Source organism: Macrobrachium nipponense, chromosome 23, assembly GCF_015104395.2.
Source record: "Macrobrachium nipponense isolate FS-2020 chromosome 23, ASM1510439v2, whole genome shotgun sequence".
Taxonomy (NCBI): Eukaryota; Metazoa; Arthropoda; class Malacostraca; order Decapoda; family Palaemonidae; genus Macrobrachium; species Macrobrachium nipponense.
Genome location: NC_061090.1, coordinates 52325606 through 52346202, shown reverse-complemented (window position 1 = coordinate 52346202; position 20597 = coordinate 52325606). Strand labels below are relative to the sequence as shown.

The window sequence follows — 20597 nt, the reverse complement described above, 5'->3', positions numbered from 1 at the left end:
CTTCTTTACTTTTCACTGCAGGCTCTCTCCTCTCATTTTTCTTCTTTACATTCCTCTTCATTCTCGAGTCCTCTTTCTTCCCCTTCTTCTCCTTGACTTTTCACTTCATTCGCCTACTCTCTCCTCTCCCTCTTCTTGACTTTCCACTTCATTCTCGAGTCCTCTTTCTTCCCCTTCTTTTTTACTTTTCTTTGCATTCTCGAGGGCTCTTTCTTCTTCTTCTTACCTTTTCACTTCATTCGCCATTCCTCTCTCCTCTCTCTCTTTCTGACTTTCACTTCATTGCGGATTCCTTGGACCTTTTTGATCAGATCCGAATCGCAGTGGAGTACCTCAAGGCAACCATGAACAGTGACTCCGGAATCCTCGAGAAGCGCTCGACTGCTTTCTCGCACCTGGTCACTCTGCTGGGGCAGCTGGAGGAAGACTCCGACATGGACGACGTCTGGGAAACTTACTCTTCTGAACAACACACCAGGTAATCAGAGCGCCTCAGCGGCGTGGTTGGTATGGTATTAGCGTCCCACCTCGGTGGTCGCGGGTTCGATTCTCGGCCATTCTATTGATGTGTGAGAGGTGTGTATTTCTGTTGATAGAAATTCACTCTCGACGTGGTTCGGAAGTCACGTAAAGCCGTTGGTCCCGTTGCTGAATAACCACTGGTTCCATGCAACGTAAAAGCACCATACAAACAAGCACCAGGTAATCAACCTGTTTTGTGTTTATAGGGAGCGTTCTCTACAGCGGAACGGAATATCAGACTGAGGCTAGAAAGTTTCTCAGTGTCGCAGGAAACAACGGTTAAGAGAGGGTGGAAAGTAAGATGGGAGGAAGATGTGAACGGAAGTACAGTAAAAGGAATGAAAGGGGTTGTTGTTGCAGCTATAGTAGATTCACATCACCCGTACATCTGATGTCTAGCCCAGTCCCTTACGCGATGTTCCCGATTGGCTGTTGATAAGCCAATCACAGAGCTGGAAACTCTCAGTCTCTCTCTCAAGAGAGAGTTCACTTAGGCAGGATGTATATATGTTCCAACTCTCTGGAGGGATACGTTTTTCAAAAGTATCTCTCAGGAGAGGTGGAACATAGAACCTACCCATGTGAACTCTCTCGAGAGAGACTGAGAGTTTCCAGCCCTGCGATTGAATTATCAGCAGTCAATCAGGAGCGTCGTAAGGGTCTGGCCCTAGACATCAGATGCACGGTTGATGTGAATCTACTGTAGTAGGAGCTTGGCGAGACACTTACTCAGCTTACGTGCACACCATAAGCATCAGTAAACGATCGATGATGCTACTGATAGATTCATTTCAAAAACAAATTTTTTTTTTAACCTAAACTTTTTTTTTTTCTTTATTCCAACAGGCAATTCGTCCTAGACGCAGCCGTCCTCTGCGAGTCTCGAGCTTGCATGAAACTGCTGACGAGGTTGGCGGTGGAATCCCCCGAGTACTTCCCTGAGACCCGCGTCCTCAGCTGGCTGGTGGGAGTCCACTTCCACACGAAGTCTCATCCTGACAATGTCAAATATCTGATGGTGAGTTTCCTTTTATGGGTGCTACGGCGTAGCGCTGCTTTTGCACTTCAGTTGATTTATATATATTTCCTTGTTTATTGGCGCATATTGTCTATCAAACGACACTTGTGACTTGATGTTTGTATATAAATCATGGTGATGTGATAAAATATATATATATATTATATATATATATATATATATATATATATATATATATATATATATATATGTGTGTGTGTGTGTGTGTGTGTGTGCGCGTGTGTGTGTGTGATTATACTCACTTTAGCACCTGATTCATTTATCAACACATATCTATAGGGGAAAAATAAGAGACGCTGTGTAGGTCTTACACCCTGTCTCTTATTTTTCTGTGGATATGTGTACTATATATATATATATATATATATATTATATATATATATATATATATATATATATATATATATATATATATATATATATATAACTGAATCATGAAAATATGAAAGGTGATGAATAACTATACAAAGACAAAATCCACGAGAGAAAGAGAAACGATGTAGTTCTACAAGGTCTTTTGACTCCTTGACTTGGCAGGCAAGGAGTCGAAAGGCCTCCAAGACCCCCTATCATTTCTCTATCCTTCGTGGATTTTGTCTTTTATATATACAATATATATTGGAGCCTTCTTTTTACCCATTTCTAGGAAGTAGCCCATAACAACGCCGCTGTCGAACACCAGACTGTGATGGCTGCCTCCAGCATCGTGTACCAACTCTGCCGACGGAACCCATTCACTTGCAGAGACCACGCAGCGTGAGTTCAGCAAGTCTGCTCGTACTATTGTAGATTCACATCAACGGTGCATCTGATGTCTAGGACAGTCCCTGACGACGCTCATGTTTGGCTGTTGATAAGCCAATCACAGGGCTGGAAACTCTCAGTCTCTCGAGTGAGTTCACATCTGTGTTCCGAGCTCTCCTGAGAGATACTTTTGAGAGAAGATGTGGAACATACATCCTGCCTACGTGAACTCTCTGGAGAGACTGAGAGTTTCCAGCCCTGTGATTGGCTTATCAACAGCCAATCAGGAGCGTCGTCAAGGACTGGCCTAGACATCAAATGCACGGTTGATGTGAATCTACTATAGTCATTAACTATAAAAATCATTTGAGACCATTATATTGAAATGAATTGAAATGATTATAGAATTTAGGCCAAAAGGCCTCATTGCCCTTAATTTGAAAATCATTTAGGGCAGCATTCCTTTACCCTCAATTTGAATGTCACGATCTTTTCCTAGACAATGAACCCCAATTCTTTTACCCTCGATTTGAACGTAAGTATCTTTTCCTGGACAGTGAACACCCCCCCCCCCCCCGCAACCCCCACACTTACAAAAGGTTTAAACCAGGCATGTATTATCCACCTTTGCCGCGTGTTTAATATAAGCCCGTTGGGGATCACCGTCAAAACGTAAACAAAAGACTGTCAATATCATCAAGATAATAATCCCCAAGAAATATCAGCCTCAGATAACGACCCCAGAAAACCCTTGTGTGGGGGGGGGGGGGGGGGACGGTCATTAACTAGGAATTCCTTTACCGTTGACTTCGAGGTACGTTCAAGACAAGATAACCCTTTTACTCTAATTTATAGGACCCTAAAGGTAAGAATCCCTTTCAATATTAGCCCTAGATAACGAACCCTTGGGGGGTCATTAAAGGTGAGAATCCCTTTCAGTTCCAAGCAAAAAAAGAAAAAACCATGAAAACGAATCCTCTTTACCCCCAGGCCTCTCCTGGACTACGCCGTGGAGAAGATAGGCGATTCCTGCGGCTACGGAGGATCGGAGGAGGACCTCGTCCAAGTCAAGCATGCTCTGAGGGCGCTCTCCAACGCCGGCGTCCTGCCGGAGGGCCACGTCATCGAGAGGTGTTACAAGGTACACTTTAAGAATTCAGTATTAATCGATTCTTGTTGTGCTTTGATTTTGGAATCTTTTGTTTTTTGTCAGCATTAAGTAGGGTACCTTGATCTGAGTAATTCAGAGAGAAATAATAATAATAATAATAATAATAATAATAATAATAATAATAATAATAATAATAATAATATAATAGTAATAATGGACCTCTGTATTTATTTTGCAACAGTAAACAAGACAAGTTCTGTTGATTTCTTTAATTAATAATAATAATAATAATAATAATTATGGAAAAACAAATCCAGTTATGTATGGGTACATATATGTTATGTGTGTACCCATACATAACAATAGATTTGTTTCTCCAGTTCAAGTTTCATGCTACTATGAGTATTTTCAATAATAATAATAATAATAATAATAATAATAATAATGATAATCCATCTGATCTGCGTAATTTTCATAGGTATGAATAATAATCCCAAAATCTACATCAACTTGAAACCAGAACAAAAACGCCCACATGGAGGTCTCAAAAGCGTAACAAACATAAGAATGGAGACGTCAACAATCACAATAATCAAAACACCTTTCTTTTCTTCTTATTTTCAGAATAAGCTGATGAAACCCGAGATAAGGGTGGCCGCTTTTGAAACCTACAGACGAGTCAGCTGCCGCCATCTTGATCTCGAAACGCCATGGCAGGTAAAGGATCTGTTCTTGAAAGCATCAATTTCGATAAAGACTTACGGGCACAACTCGGAAAAAAAATCAGACTCTAGCAACATCTGAGTTTGCAACCCCGTGGGGAGGTAGTGCCGTCAGTGCACCTCACGGGGTGCAATGTAGGCATTACTAAAGGTTCTTTGTAGAGTCCCTTCCTTAGACCCCTAGCTGCAACCCATTTCATTCCTTTTACTGTACCTCCATTCATATTATCTTTCTTCCATCTTGCTATCCACCATCTCCTAACAATTATTTCATAAATGCAATTGGGAGGTTTTCCTCCTATTAAACCTTTCAATCCTACCTACTCCCGGCTTATTCTCCAGTGCTTAATGATCTCATAGGTCCCAGTGCTTGGCCTTTAGCCTAAACTCTAGTATAATCCATTTCATTCCATCTGGGTTACATATTATTTCTTCCAGATCTTAGTTCCTCGTTTGGCGAGTGGTTTTCGGGCTCGGCTGCCAATCCGGTGGTCCGAAGTTCGATTCTCGGCTCGGCCAACGTGGAATCAGAAGAATTTATTTCTGGTGTTAGAAATACATATTTCGATATAATGTGGTTTGGATCCCACAATAAGCTGTAGGTCCCGTTGCTAAGTGACCAATTGGTTCTTAGACAAGTAAAAATATCTTAATCCTTCGGGCTAGCTCTACTAGGAGAGCTGTTCATCAGCTCAGTGGTCCGTATCTTAATCCCTCGGGCCAGCCCTAGGAGAGCTGTTCATCAGCTCAGTGGTCCGGTAAAACTAAGATATACTTTACTTTCAGATCCTGGACGACGCCGACGATGAAGTGGACGTCCGCATCGCAGCCTATCTCTCCTTGGTCATGTGCGCCCCTGAGACGCCCAACTTCTTCACCCGCGTCAAGAACTTCCTGCACAAGGAAGAGGTTAATCAAGGTAAAATGCTGCTATGAGTAGCTTTTTTCATTATTATTATACATGCTTCTTATTCATCTTGCTGGAGTCCTTTTGTTCATAGACATTACTGTCACAATATTGAGAGTACAAAGTGTCATAAAACAGAGAGTACAAAGTGTCATAAAACAGAGTTCAAAGTGTCACAAACCTGAGAGTACAAAGTGCCATATAAAACTGAGAGTACAAAGTGTCACAAAACAGAGAGTACAAAGTGTCATAAAACAGAGTGCAAAGTGTCACAAAACTGAGAGCACCAGGTGTCACAAACCTGAGAGTACAAAGTGTCATATAAAACTGAGAGTACAAAATGTCATAAAACAGAGTACAAAGCAAGTTTTCGGTCGTATTCATGCTACACTGCCTTAACAAACATAGAGTAATTAAATTTTGCCCCAAATTTAGGAAAGTTACTGACTACACTTAGATTAGGGCTCCCTGCAATTTAGGAAAGTTACTGACTACACTTAGATTAGGGCTCCCTGCAATTTAGCAGAGTTACTGACTACACTTAGACTAGGGCTCCCTGCAATAAAGCAGAGTTACTGACTACACTTGGATTAGGGCTCCCTGCAATTTAGCAGAGTTACTGACTACACTTGGCTTAGGGCTCCCTGCAATTTAGCAGAGTTACTGACTACACTTAGATTAGGGCCCCCTGCTACATGGGCTCCAATTTGGGAACCACAGCTCTAGACCTTGATTTCTTTTACCAACAGTTGGAGGGTACATCTGGACTCACGTGAACAACCTGGCCGAGAAGCCTGGCGGTAACTCATACAGCCGAGAACTTTCCCAGTTGGCCAACCACCACACCCTCAGAGCCAAATTCACCACCAACGCTTTCCGAACTTCCAGAAACTACCGCTGGGCACAGTTCAGTGAAATGGTATGTGTTTGAAACTCTCATCGTCGTCTTTCCGTCTGTTTTCTGGGGACAAGTTTTTTTAAGCTTTTTTGAGACTGAAGTCATTGCTCTGAATGCCTGCCTGCATTTTGTGTCATAATTAATCTAGCCTTTCACTGACAGTCTTCGTCTAGTTTTACTTATAGTTCATTCAAGACAATATAGGTTCATTAAACTATGGTTTCTGATTGCTAAAACAAATATCTTGGGTAGCAAGAACCATTGGTCTTCCTTTGTAGGAAAAAATCAGCATCCATGCTGTGAGACAAACCACTCTTAATATCGTTGGTTGAATCATTCTCTCTATTTGATCAAATTCATCATTCTTCATTTACCTTTCACTTGGAAAAGCTAATTTCTTCTTCTGGTATAACTCAAAATTCATATCAGTAGGATAAACTACTTTTAATATGAAAAAGATAAACCACCGTTCTCCCACTGGGGCAAATCCCTCTCCATCTGGTAGAATGAATCCCTGACTTCGTCAGACGGAATTATTCCTTTTTTTATTCCAGCTGAACGTCGGCGCCAGTTTGGACAGCGACCTCATCTTCACGCCCCGTTCCTACTTCCCCCGAATCGAGCACCACAAATTCCATGTGGATTTCCTGGAGAACAGCATCGATGCCTTCGAGATCATAGGAGAATTCGAAAACATGGAAGACATGGTGCAAGACTTCTTCAGCAAGGGTCAATACCTTGAGAACGAGGAAATATACAAGGTCCTGGAAACCATCAGGCCCAAGAGAGACATCAACGCCGACAAGATCCAGAAATTCCAGGAAATGTACGACGAAGCCAGGACTGCCAACGAGGTAGCAGCCGGAGGAGGAGGAGGAGGAGGAGGAGAAGAAGGTGGAGAAGAACCACCGAAGCCCAAGGCGATCGTCCACTTCAGGGTGTTCGGCAGCGAGATCTTTTACCAAGACCTTCTCAGTGATAATCTGTGGGAGTTCTTGCAGAAAGTGATGCGGGAGATGTCAAACCCAAGGTCCTTCCAGGTAAGACTTTTTATACATATACATCTAAATATAAATACATTCTACATTTCTAAATTTGTGTATATACATAATATATATACATGACTGGTAAAATGTTCTGTTACAACATCATGTAATAAAAGGAGCCCATAAAAACTCCAAAATATAGAGAATAAGCACTACTATATTTCAGAGACTGCTGTCTCTTTCTTCAGGTAGGTAACACACGAGAAAAGTTACAGAAAAGGCGGTATTTATACCAAGAGATTCGTCCACAGGTAAGCAGTTTGACTAGGGAATGAACTAGTCAAACGGCTTACCTGTGGATGGACCTCTTGGTATAAATACCACTTTTTCTGTAACTTTTCTCATTCATTACCTACCTGAAGAGAGAGGGACAACAGTCTCTGAAATATAGTAGTACTTACTTTCTATATTTTGGAGTTTTTATGGGCTCCTTTTATTATATATAATTATATTATTATATATATTAATAATATAAATATTATATATAATATATATATTATTATATTAATATAAAATTATATATATATATAATATTATTAAATATATAATAATAATAATAATAATATATAATAATATTATAGATATACAATATATAATATTATATATATATATATATATAATATATATATATGATATATATTATATATATATATATATATATATACATATATATATATATTACGTATATAAGGCTGACGTGGTCCACCTGGTAGTGCACTGAGCAATAATTAGTGCCATGGTTCATGGCCAGCCTGCCGCCACGAGTCAACTAAGCTGTGAAAAGGGCATGGTGCTAGCAACCATACTTCTGAGATCTCACTAAGATTCAAGAGTGCTATCCTTCTTGTGCCCCCTGTCTATGTACACTATCATATGCCTTTGCTAGTTGTTGATAAAGACTATAAGGGTCCTCAGCTTCGATCTGCACCTCTCTATGACCCAGCATACAGGAAAATATTCCATCCAATTCTGATTCATAAATCCAAGTGGCTGTCTTCCAATTCTGACCTCTGATTAAGTCCTCCACCTGTAATTCCTTGAAACATTCAATTATTCTTTATATCAGAGTTACATTGTCATCTCCTGTCCAATTAGAAATTACGCAAATATACAGTCATATGCCAAAAATAGCATGACGATCAGCCTCTTCCACACAGTAGAAAGACTTAAAGCACTAATTAAACTTGTTTGTACCAAAAAAGATATTTGTTATTTACTAATCATAATTGAGTATATCAAATATCAGCCACAGTGAGATTCAGCTTTGACTGCCAGGTATGTCTGTAAGAAACTGGCTAGATTTTCTGTCTTTCTGGTGCCTTGAAAGCCTTTCACAGTTTTACACACACTGCAGTTCCTCTAGTTATCTGGATATGAGCTTTTCTGATGCCCAGTAGAGATTAGACATGATGCCTTTAACTTGTGATCTCCACATTGCAGATTCTCCAGCAAGAATTAATGAGCCCAACAATTCTCGGCTTTCCTCTGAGATTACACCTCAATGCCACCGGAAGCATCAATTACGAGGACACGACTGAATTTTCCGTAACCCCCTCCTTCGACATAAAACTCGACGGGCAGATCAAAACCTCCACAGTGCTCGCCATGGACGAGACGCTTATGATCGATGGTTATGGCTCCACCAGCGGAGTCAGGAGACGATCGACGCACATCTCCAGCACTGACTTCGGACTGAAGGTAGATGTGCAGAAGGGGAAGTTGGCCGATTTCCAATTCAACGTACCGAAGCAGGAAGTGGCCCGCGTGACCTCGTCGGTGAAGGTGGCGCTGTACGAGAATCACAGGCAGGACTGGAATGAGGCAGATTATGAGGGCCCGTCTGAGAAGTTTGAATATTGCTCTCCTGACGATACGCGAAGGATTACCGGACTCGAGTACTGCAGCTCATCCGAAAGGGCGCTGCTCCACACAGATTCCGAGGAGCCCATCCCAGGCGATGTGTACAGCGCTGAATACACCCTGACGAAAGCTGACACCTTTGATTACTACCAGCTCCTCTACAAGAACGAGAAGAAGGATTTCGAGTTCACCTTCGACACCCCAGGATCCTCCGTCGACAGGAAGGTCAGTCTACAGGTCCGCTTGAAACCTGGCAAAGCGAAGGGCACCTTAACAATCCCAGGAAAATCCTACGACGTCGAGGGCAACTACGAAAACACAGCGGCCCTGAAGAAGTTCGCCCTCCAATACACGGAGGACTCCGTCTCCCAAGGAAACTTCGAGGTGGTCATCCCAATGACAGCCGACGAAACGGGTTTCACGGTAACACCAAAGATCTCCTTGAATCTGAACAGCTTCTTTGACTTAGACTTCGAAGGAACGCTCAAGAAGGGCACTGGCCAGTTCCTTCTGGAAGGTCATGCAACGTGCAGTCAGATGGAAAACCCTATGGATTTCAAAGGTTAGTTATAGAGAATTCTTGCAAGTGATTTTGAATACAAATATATACAAATATATGTCTGTGTGTAATATCTACTGGTCGCTTTTTACTAGATGCATGCATAATTGTGATACCAACAATGTCCTCTTAACTTTTCTCATGCTTTTTGGATACACTTGTCACCACAGAGCTTCAGATCCAAAGGCCACAACTATTACACACTTGGCTCCTACGATGGTGAGGATGGGTCTATTCAGCTCATAAATGTATCTGAATTTGACGGGTTATATATAGATATATATATATATATATATATATATAGTATATATATATATATATATATATATATATATATAGATATATATATATATTATATAGTATATATATATATATATATATATATATAATTGCTTAAAAAATCACAGTAGATGCACGTGCCTTCATTAAATAAGCGAATTCCACAGGGAAAATGATAGTCAGAAATCCAAGCGCTTTTCCGTCTTTACTAGCATTGTCAAGGAGCTAATGAAATACAATTGGAGAGAAAGGTCTCAGGTACACAACAAGATCAAGAATACCAGATGGTTAATTGTCAAAAGTGTAAAAATTAAAAGAGATAATCCGGGATTATCGGATATCACACGGTCACAAAACTAAACAGATTTGACCCTAACCGAAATTACAAAGTATCTTTACAGTCCAAAACATGTAAAAACTGAATATATTAATTTTGTTGTTCTTATATTTATCTACAACTTTTTTCATTATGAAAGCATCAAGTTTAAATAAACCAAGACTTAAATTTAGAACATTTCTATTATTTGACTTGATGAAACAAGATTCAATGATATTCCTTTTAACTGTGCCATTACATGGGATTAAGGCTCTTGCTTGACTCCAGTTAATGGGATGATCTAAATCTCTCGTATGTACGAATAATGCATTAGATATTTGCCCAGTTCTCACAGAATATTGATGCTGTTTGAGACGTTGTGAAAGAGATTTACCGGTCTATCCATAATAGACTTTATCACACTTTTTGCAAGGAATTTCATATATGCAGCCTGGAAAGATCTTTAGGAGAATTTTTTATTACTAAACTCTTGACATTAATATTACTGAAAACAACATTTATGTTAAAAATCTTTAAAATTCTAGGAATATCTAAAAACCTTTCATCATAGGGTAATTTTAGAATGTTATGCTTACTAAATTCAAGTTTGTCATTAGTTGAATAAAATGTTTTTCTAGCTCTTTTCCATGCCACATCTATATATATATATATATATATATATATATATATATATATATTATATATATATCTATATATATATATATATATATATATAAATGTATAAGCCACGAAGGAAAAATAAACAACGGAGTTTTTGCAAGATCTTTCGACTGAACGTCCTTTACTCAGCTGAGTAAAGGACGTTCAGTCGAAAGATCTTGCAGAAACTCCGTTGTTTATTTTTCCTTCGTGACTTATACCTTTATTTATGGATTTATCAACGTTACCAAACTTTTGTGATTCAGTTATAACACACACACACACACACACACACACACACACACACACATATATATATATATATATATATATAATATATATATATATATATATATGCTATATATATATATATATATATATATATATGCATATATATTATATATATATATAATATATAATATATATATATATATATATGTAAGAGAGCCACAGAATTGCTTCATATTCTTTGCATTTAGATCTGAAGCTTTATACTATCAAGCATATCCAAAAAATGAGAGGAATTCAAGAAGATATGGAGTGACAGTTAGTTTGTTTGTGTGGTGTGTGCGGTTTGAGATGGGGGGGTGGGGGGGGGGGGCGATCGTTAGATGACGGAGTTTCCACTGTGGTGGAGGAGGAAAAGGAGGAGGAATAGGGAGGAAGAAGGAGAAATGAGTGAGGATGACAGCTCGAAAAGATGTGTTGGAGAAAAGAAAAGGTTCATAAAGGGGATCAAGGATACTTTGAAGGAAAAAAGGAGTGTGACAGCATAAAATTCGTTAGTTGGCCTTGACCTTCACCCAATAATAAACCACTTAATCATTCGTTCACCGTGAACCTCCAGCCTCGTGGGAAGCCACAAAGGACCAGCACAAGATCGAGGGGAACGTGGCGATCGGCGAGGTCTTCGGCTCCACGTCGGGGACCCTGTTCCTGAACGGCGAGAAGACCCTGGTGCAGATCGACTCTGAGTACGGTACGAGTCGCGACCAGCCGAACACACTCGCCTTCACCTTCGACAAGACGCTCCTCGTGGAGGCGGAGGGCGTCAGACACACCGGCTACCTGTCGGTTGAGGTAGGGCGAATTCTCTGCTTATTCTTGAACTTGAATCCGCGTCCGTATACTGTTGCCTGAATGTTTTTTTTTTTTTTTTTTTTTTTTTTTTTTTTACTTGGTAGAGATCGTATCTAGCGAAGGTATTTAACTGGGAGTTCAGCCTCGGGGATTCTCAACTTGACCATCATAATATTCACGGTTTTTCTGGATCAGAAATTTAGGCAAATTTACCTCCGACTGAATGCCGGAATGTTCTTTATAACTTGGTTGTGAAGGTATTTAACCGTGAGTGTTCAGTCTCGGGGATTCTCAGCTTGACCATAATATTCTTGGCTTTTTTGGATCACAAATTTAGGGAAAATTTAGCTCCGTATGGTTGCCTGAATTCCTGAATGTTTGTTTTTTTAATCGGTTGCCAAGATATTTAATTGAGTTCAGCTTCGGGGATTCTCAACTTGACCATAATATTCTTGGCCTTTTCTGGATCAGAAATTCAAGGAAAATTTAGCTCGTTTGAATGTTAAACATTCCTCTTTTCGTTCTGTTTTTTTTTCAGTCGAGCGTCGGAAACACGAACGTGGAACTGGAATACGACTACGGCTCCGACCACGCCATCATGGACACGAATGTGACAGTCGTCGGCACTGAGGTAATTAATGAGAACACTAATATATTTAGACATGATAATAGTTCATACCTTTTATTAATGTACGCACACATAGTATATATAGTATATATATATATATATATATATATATATATATATATATATATATCTATATCTATATCTATATTTATATATATATTATATATATATGTATATATATATATATATATATATATATATATATATATATATATATATATATACGATATATATATATATATACATATGTGTGTGTACACATATACATACATACATGCATATCTGTGATGCATATATATATATAGTATATATATATATATATATATATATATATATAACTTTAATATAATACATATCACCGGTGAATGTGTGTGTACACATATGCATACACATACATGTATAACTGTGTGATACATAATATATACACAATATGATACACATATCACTGGTGTATTTAATTGCTCCTGCAGGTGACATCGAAGGTTATCGTCAAGAACGAATTCTCGGAAGGAGAGAGAGATCTGGAGGTCACCCTGAGCTTCGCCAGCCCCCAGCTGGATGTGAACTACCTCGGCCAAGCGATTTACAAGGTCGGTAACAGAACGCTTTTTTCCAATGATTCTTCACGTTGCATTTCGAGAGACTTGGTTGGTTGTTGCTTACTTCAGTCTCTGTTTTTTACTTATTTATTTTTTTTTGGAGGGGGTAAGGGGGAAGGGGCCTCAATTCTTCAGTTTCTGTTTTTTTTTTGTTTTGGGGGGGGGTTTTGGGGGGGGGTTGGTTGGCCTGGCCTTTACCCTCGTCCTCTGTTGAATATCACTTATAGCCGTTCTCCCTCGCTGTCTATTGAATAATCTGGCGTCAAGGAATGGTAATAAATAAGGATTATCACAAACTGCTACTGAGTTTTTTGCCTAATCAGTTGGTGTTCAGCATTGTGAAGGGGGTTTGTGCCATCAGTGCACTTCATGTGGTGCACTGTAGGCATTACTTAAAAGTCCTTGCAGCATCCCTTCGGCCCCAGTGGGTAACCTCGTCCACTCCTTTTACTATACCTCCGTTCATGTTCTCTTTCTTCCATCTGTCATTTCACCCTCATGTGGTGCACTGTAGGCATTACTTAAAAGTCCTTACAGCGTCCCCTTCGGCCCCAGTGGGCAACCTCATCCACTCCTTTTACTGTACCTCCGTTCATGTTCTCTTTCTTCCATCTGGCTTTCCACCCTCTCTAACAATTGCTTCATAGTGCAGCTGCTTTGAGCTTTTCCTCCTGTTTCACCTCCAAACCTTCTCACTGCCAATTTCCCTTACAGTGCTGAATGACCTCCTAGGTCCCAGAGCTTGCCCTTTGGCCTTAATCCTATCTTCTCTCACCATTTCAGATATCCGACAACGCCTTCCTCGGGGAGGTCGAGGTCACCCTCGGCGCGGATGTCAACACGAAGCTGTCGGCCAGTTACCTGTACGAAGTGGACCCCTTGCACCTGCAAGGGGGTTTCCACTTCCACCTGAACGACTTCGTGGTGCAGTTCGCCCACGAGATCGACTTCAGCCAGCCTGGCATCATGCTCATCACTGTGAGTACTCGAAGGTGTAGTCCCTCAGTTTTGGGTGTATGTTTTTGGTCCCTTTTGGTGACGAACCAAGTTGCCTTACTCAGATGACACTAATACTTATAGAAACAGGCGCCTATTTCTGGTCCATTTGGTGAAGAACCAAGTTGCCTTACTCACAAATACACTACTTACAGAAAGACATTTACTACATTTGATGATCAGTCAAACGTAATGTGAATGTACTTTTGCATTCCTGATTCCTAGGCGAAAAAAAGCCAAAAAATGAAGAAAAACTATACGCTTTCATTCTACGTAGTGGTTGGGCACCTTGAGTTGTATATACCTTGATGTGAAACCTTCTCTTCTATATATATATATATATATAATATATATACTATATATATATATATATATATACATATATATATATATATATATATATATATACTGGAATTTATTTATTTAGAAAATACATTTCAAACTAATAATCTCTCCATGTCCTTTGATCTTTCCTGTCGGCTAATTAGTCGTCAATTAAAGACAAATCTTTAACAAATTCTCAAGCAACTTCTACCCCTCTTCCTCTTCAAGTCAAGTGACGTCATAGGCCCAGCTGCCGGCGTACTTCAGTTGGAGGCTTTTTACGACAAGATGGCGCCCTTCAACGCTTCCCTCGACGTCCACGCCGGATACGGCAACGATCAGTTCGGCCTGAAGGCCTCCACGTCCTCCAATGAAGACTGGAGCCAGTTTGAAGGATCTACCGAGGTAAGCTGTTGGGAGACCTTTCTCTTTCCTTCTTTCCTGCACCGAGTTCTTCATTTGTTTCTTATTTATTTCATTCATAAGTTGCCTTCTTCGTCTCTCTTTGCGGTGACTTTTTCTACATTCATTAACTTATTTTTTGCCTTAGCTAGTTTTCTTGGTATTTGGTACATAATATGGGCGCTTTACATAATACCCCAGTTATAATGTGCCCATAATTCTAACTGTGGACTCATTATCAGCTACTGCCTGGCTCAATCAGGTCATAACGTTGGCTCGGATACATATTCGCGAACAGTAATCGAGTACAGAAGCGTCCACGAAAAAGCAGGACGCCAATATCTTGCAAACTAACCGAAGAATCTTTTTGAAAATAATCTTATTATGTTTCCCACGCCCAAATTACAACCTAATATTCATTAAATTAACCTAACCTCGGGGCATGGTAAAATAAATAAATGAATAAAACGGAGCTGGTGCAACACTAGTACTATAAATTTCGCGAATCTGGGATGCGGATACAGCTTATGAGCAGATCGTATGAAGTGAGCGTGTTTAGTCTTATAATTTTAATTTTTTTTTTTTCAGGCAATTTGGTTCGACTGGTCCTACAATATTCAGCACGAGGTCGAGTGGGGGGAGCACAAAAAGAACTTCCTCTTCACTTGTCAAGAAGGAAACACTCTCAACGTCTTCTTGCAGGTAAAGTTTGATCGTTTCAAATATAGCTTGTTTCCTTGCTCGTGGTAACTGGTCATTCTTTCCCGTGTTATAATGTAGCCTATTCCAGAACCTCAGCAAGAAATTTATAATATAAGTATATAACTGTTCGCTAGAAAATTATTAAATTATATAAAAAAATTATATTTACAAAAATGACTCGAAATATTGCTTTTCACCGTAAATGAGAATCATACTGATTCGTTCAGTAACAAAAATTGTTTCTGCCCGACCGTCTGGCTGTTTCTGCTATGATTGCCCACAAACACAGGTAGTGGGTACATCTCTCTTCCTCACCTCCCCCCACCTCTCTCTCTCTCTCTCTCTCTCTCTCTCTCTCTCTCTCTCTCTCTCTCACACACGAGACCATCTTACAATTAACACCATCTTCCAGTAGCTACAATACTTCTCTCTCTCTCTCTCTCTCTCTCTCTCTCTCATGTTTTGTATTAGTTTTTCCGCTGACTTGAAACCCTTTCTTCCTCTCTCACTTCGAATTATCTTTCCCGCTGACTCAACCTCAATCACTTCTTTTTTCCAGACGGATCCAGATATCATGTTCAATCTGGCATTCCAGCGCGCCGACGATGGAGAACCTCTTATAAAGGTCAGTAAAAAAAATGAATAATTTAAAAAAAGTTATACATCGTACCTTGACGTAATGTAAAGTATCTAGGTATTATTACAGTTTGCACGTAATTGGATGCTTGAATACAGTTATCAGGAGCGAACACGCTCATAATATATATAATATATATATGATATATATATATAATATATATATATATTATATATATATATATATATATATATATATATATATATGTATATTATTATTATATGATATATATATCTATTAATATATATATATATATATATATATATACATGTATATATATATATACATATTATATATATATATATATATATATATATATATATTATATATATATATATATATAGGGAGATATTATTTTACCAAAGTATATACTATATAACTCGATTAGCCCCCTATAGGAACATTTGTATTTTTCTCAAATAAATCCATGATTGCGTTAAAAAATCAAAGCATAATTGTTCGAAAACATGAAATATGTAACAATATTTAAAATATTTAAGTACTAGACCTGTGCAAAATACATCGTGGGTACATACATGACTCTTGGCTTGTGATGTTTTCTTCCTAAGTCTTTTCCCAATCTGAGTTTTTTAATTTTTCATCTCACCTGTTATTATTATCTTCCTTAGACTCACTGCCTATATACTGTAATAGTCCTAAAACCATCTATAAGCTTGAACACATCGCAATATCGCTGTAACGCGCTTAGAAACACCTCTTACATACTGCAATAGTTCTATAACTATCTATAAGCTTTATCACATTAAGATAACACTGTAACGCCCTTAGAATCACTGTAAGATCGGTGCGCCGACAAGCGGTACCTGACCGTCACTCATCTTGTGTGTTACTGACTGCGTGCGATTGATTAGTGATTACATCATCATAAGAACTGGCAGCCCTATGACGTATGCCATATGCACGCGCACGATTTTGTCTTAATTTGCGTTGCATTGTTGCTGATGCACTGGACTTAGCGTGCTTAATTTATTAAATGATTATTTAATATTTATTGTACTTATATCTAAAATTTATAAAGAATAAATAGCAAGATATCCACTTTGATTGCATACTAGTCATAAGATACTGAAGGAAATTTACGTTACTCGCTGAAAGCAATTATGGTGCCCCATTAAAACCTATTGAATATAATAGAGAGAGAGAGAGAGAGAGAGAGAGAGAGAGAGAGAGAGAGAGAGGAGAGAGAAAGAGAGAGAGAGAGGGGGGGGGGTGCTTGCCTACTATGGCTTCGCTGGCAAATATGAAAATTTACATTATATTCTTGTATATTATGGGCATACACTTTAGACTCACACAATTCAAAGAAGTAGGAGTTCCTAACTTCTCAGAAGCAATTATGTCTCGTTTCTCGTCGATGCTGGTTTCTGAAACTGTCCACGATAATTTCTTCTGCTATTTGCTGCAGTACGTCTTTCTCGATTCCTTGTACGTTTTAAGTCTAAAATTCCATAAAACATTCGTGCTCATCTAAATAATTCTATTAATTGTACCGCGTCTTTTCGAGACCAGCATGTTTTTCTAGCAAGACATGTGAAAGAATGAAACACTGTATTCCTTCACGAGCAGCAAAGAAGTAACTAACACAGTGAAACAAAATCCACCGTATTTTTGCTATCGGCGTCCGACAGTGTCCATCGTTGCATACCATATGGGTCTAAAGCTAAGAAAGTGAATAATTCGGTTGTTAGCTTTGGTTAGCTCGCCAGCTATCCCCGTTGACGGTCAAAGCCCGCGTTCCAGAGGGCATTGCACGACTTTGAATACGTGTGGTTTAACTCTTGCACAAAAGCCAGCATGAATGGGAAATAAGAACAGAGAGAAACTGATTAACTGATAGGTATATCTGACGGGGAAAATCAACAGATAGGCATAACCAGTCTTTTTAATGTATCTAGGTAGGAAATGCCGTGTCCTCTTCCCTTTTACGATTTCCTCTCTCTTTTTAACATTCTTTCCTTTCTATTTTGCAGTACGGCATCGAAAGACGTACGGAGGAAAGCGGTACGACTTACGAAACATACTTACAATCACAGGGCAATGATATGTTCCACCTGACAGCAACTGATTCAGGGTAAGTATCGTGAAGCCACTCACGCATAAAGGAAGGTAGCATTTTGAATACCAGCCTTGAAAACATAGAAACTGAATTGGTATCATTATTATTCACATTCATTATGTAAAAACAATTAAAAGGCAAGACTCAAGGAGTACAACAACGCATTATAAAGTATTAGGTGATGGTATCAGCGGACGATATCTCTGAAGCTTCTTAGTTTCTGATAGGCCGATGTCTTTTTGTAATTTCATCCTTTGGTTGGTAGTGTGTAGCATGGCTTCCTCCACCAGTTACATACAATCAGCTTCAGTGATATCGACTCAAGATGCATGACGTGATTACTCATCTCCGAAAAAGACCACAGTCGTGTTCACTCATTTTTTGGCCTAACCGTCCAATCAAAACGCCTAAAATATAGATTTTTTTTTTTCCATAATTTCTGATCCGAAAAATGACATGGCGTGACAAACAGCTAGTCTAAGATTAGTCCTTAACTAAAACAGATAATTTCACGTCTCGAATATACGACACGCATAAAATTTTATCGTAATAACCGACTCCCCAGAGACAACTCGTACAGCGGGACAGCGAAGTTCTTAGACAGCCAAGTGGAGGTCGCTGGCAAACTGACCCATACTGAGGAAGACCACTTGGAAGGAGAGGCGCAGGCGACGCTGACATTCCCTTCGGGAGAAACCCAGCAATCAGAAGTCACCTTCAAGAAGACGTACGACGGGAAAACTAGGGACTTGCAGGTACGAAAAGAAAGGGCCTGTTCCTTGGTTACTCTCTTCGGGGCGTTACGTGCCTTGTGTGTGTGCATATATATATATAGTATATATATATATATATATATATATATATATATATATATATATATATATATAATGTGTGTGTGTGTTCCAGTTCTGTACATCCAATTTGAAACGATGTTTAAGTGAAGAATTGTTTAAATTTCCTATACTACGGTTAAAAGAAGTTTTTTCCTTCTACCAAAAGCATTAGGCTAATCGGATCTCAATATCGTCCTTAGATCCCTTTATACAACGCATGAGCAGCTGGATTGTCTGCAATGCAATTAAACTGACTGATATCAAGATTATTCCTTCTCTTTTTTATTTTTTGAAGAATACACACACACACACACACACACACACACACACACACACACATATATATATATGAATAACTTGATCACGAAGTATATAAAACGTGATGCTATGTATAAATAAAGGTTTTTTTTTTGCCATTTGCCCGAAGGAAAAAATGAAAAAACGAGTTGGCCGAGTACTTTCGGTCCTATTCGGACCCTTTACTGAGGCATACTGGTTTTACAAAGAACACCATAGTCAAAAGAAGGCTTAATATACAAACTTTGTATATTAAGCCTTCTTTTGACTATGGTGTTCTTTGTAAAAACCAGTATGCCTCAGTAAAGGGTCCGAATAGGACCGACAAAGTACTCCGAGGCCAACCTCGTTTTTTTTCTCATTTTTTTCCTTCGTGGTCAAAAAAACCTTATTTAAGGATTTAATAATATATTAATATATAGGATTATATTATAATAATTATAATTAAATATTTAATTAAGATATATAGAATATATTAATATATATATATGAAGAGAGATCAACTCTGGCCTCCAACTTCTACTTAGTTTTGCCAAGCCTTAGAACCTACGTAGACCTATCGTGGTCATTGTCGACGTTCCGGAAGAAATATGTTTGGTTTCGAAACCTATATGCAGATTCATTTCGGTTTGAAACCAACCACATTTCCGTTTGAATGTTTTAATCTATATATATAGTCGTTTTGGTCTTAAAGTCTGCGCCCCAGACACATTTCGAAACGATCTCTGACTACTATTTAGTTTTACCGAGCGTTAGAACCTAGACCTATTGTGGTCATTGTCGACGTTCCAGGGAAATTTGTTTGGTTTCGAATACTATAATGCAGATTCTTTTCGGTTTGAAACGAACCACATTTTCGTTTGAATGTTTTAATCTATGTATAGTCCTTTTGGCCTTAAAGTCTTGTGGAAACTGAGCGTTCTTTTCCTTCCAGTTCTCTTCTAGCTACGGAGGCGAGGTCATCCAGGGTCACCTCACGCTGACGCACAAGGACGGATGGTTCAACGACGACGAAAGGAAGGTCGTGGTCAGTCTGGAGACGCCCTTCGACGGCTTGAAGAAAGTGGGCATGTCCTTCGAGTCCCACGGAGACTGGGCAGAACCTTGGCACGCGGAGGCAGAATGGGAGGAGATAAAGGTGGGTGGTATGGCATCTTCTTCTTCTTCTTTTCTTCTTCTTCTTCTTCTTCTTCTTCTTCTTCTTCTTCTTCTTCGTTGAAGGAATGTGGCCACTTCAAGCCACCGAGAACAAAAGTGAAGATAGAAAAGTCCCTCAGATTTGGCACAGTTTTAATTCGGAACAAAGTAGATCTCTTCACAGCATTGATAGCAAGTGAAGAATCAGACATAATAGGTATC

General features: G+C 39.1%; 1 protein-coding gene across 1 annotated transcript in view; it reads left to right on the top strand.

Moving 5' to 3' along the window:
- Nucleotides 1-20597, top strand: part of LOC135197898 (uncharacterized) — a 67811-nt gene that overhangs the window by 18006 nt on the left and 29208 nt on the right. The window contains 19 exon segments of the mRNA XM_064225120.1: nucleotides 312-478; nucleotides 1369-1540; nucleotides 2208-2317; nucleotides 3296-3446; nucleotides 4041-4133; nucleotides 4925-5057; nucleotides 5795-5964; nucleotides 6498-6983; nucleotides 8430-9411; nucleotides 11511-11743; nucleotides 12282-12374; nucleotides 12842-12961; nucleotides 13754-13948; nucleotides 14519-14695; nucleotides 15281-15394; nucleotides 15954-16019; nucleotides 18023-18123; nucleotides 18674-18863; nucleotides 20173-20376. Coding sequence (XP_064081190.1) covers nucleotides 312-478; nucleotides 1369-1540; nucleotides 2208-2317; nucleotides 3296-3446; nucleotides 4041-4133; nucleotides 4925-5057; nucleotides 5795-5964; nucleotides 6498-6983; nucleotides 8430-9411; nucleotides 11511-11743; nucleotides 12282-12374; nucleotides 12842-12961; nucleotides 13754-13948; nucleotides 14519-14695; nucleotides 15281-15394; nucleotides 15954-16019; nucleotides 18023-18123; nucleotides 18674-18863; nucleotides 20173-20376 — 3957 coding nt within the window.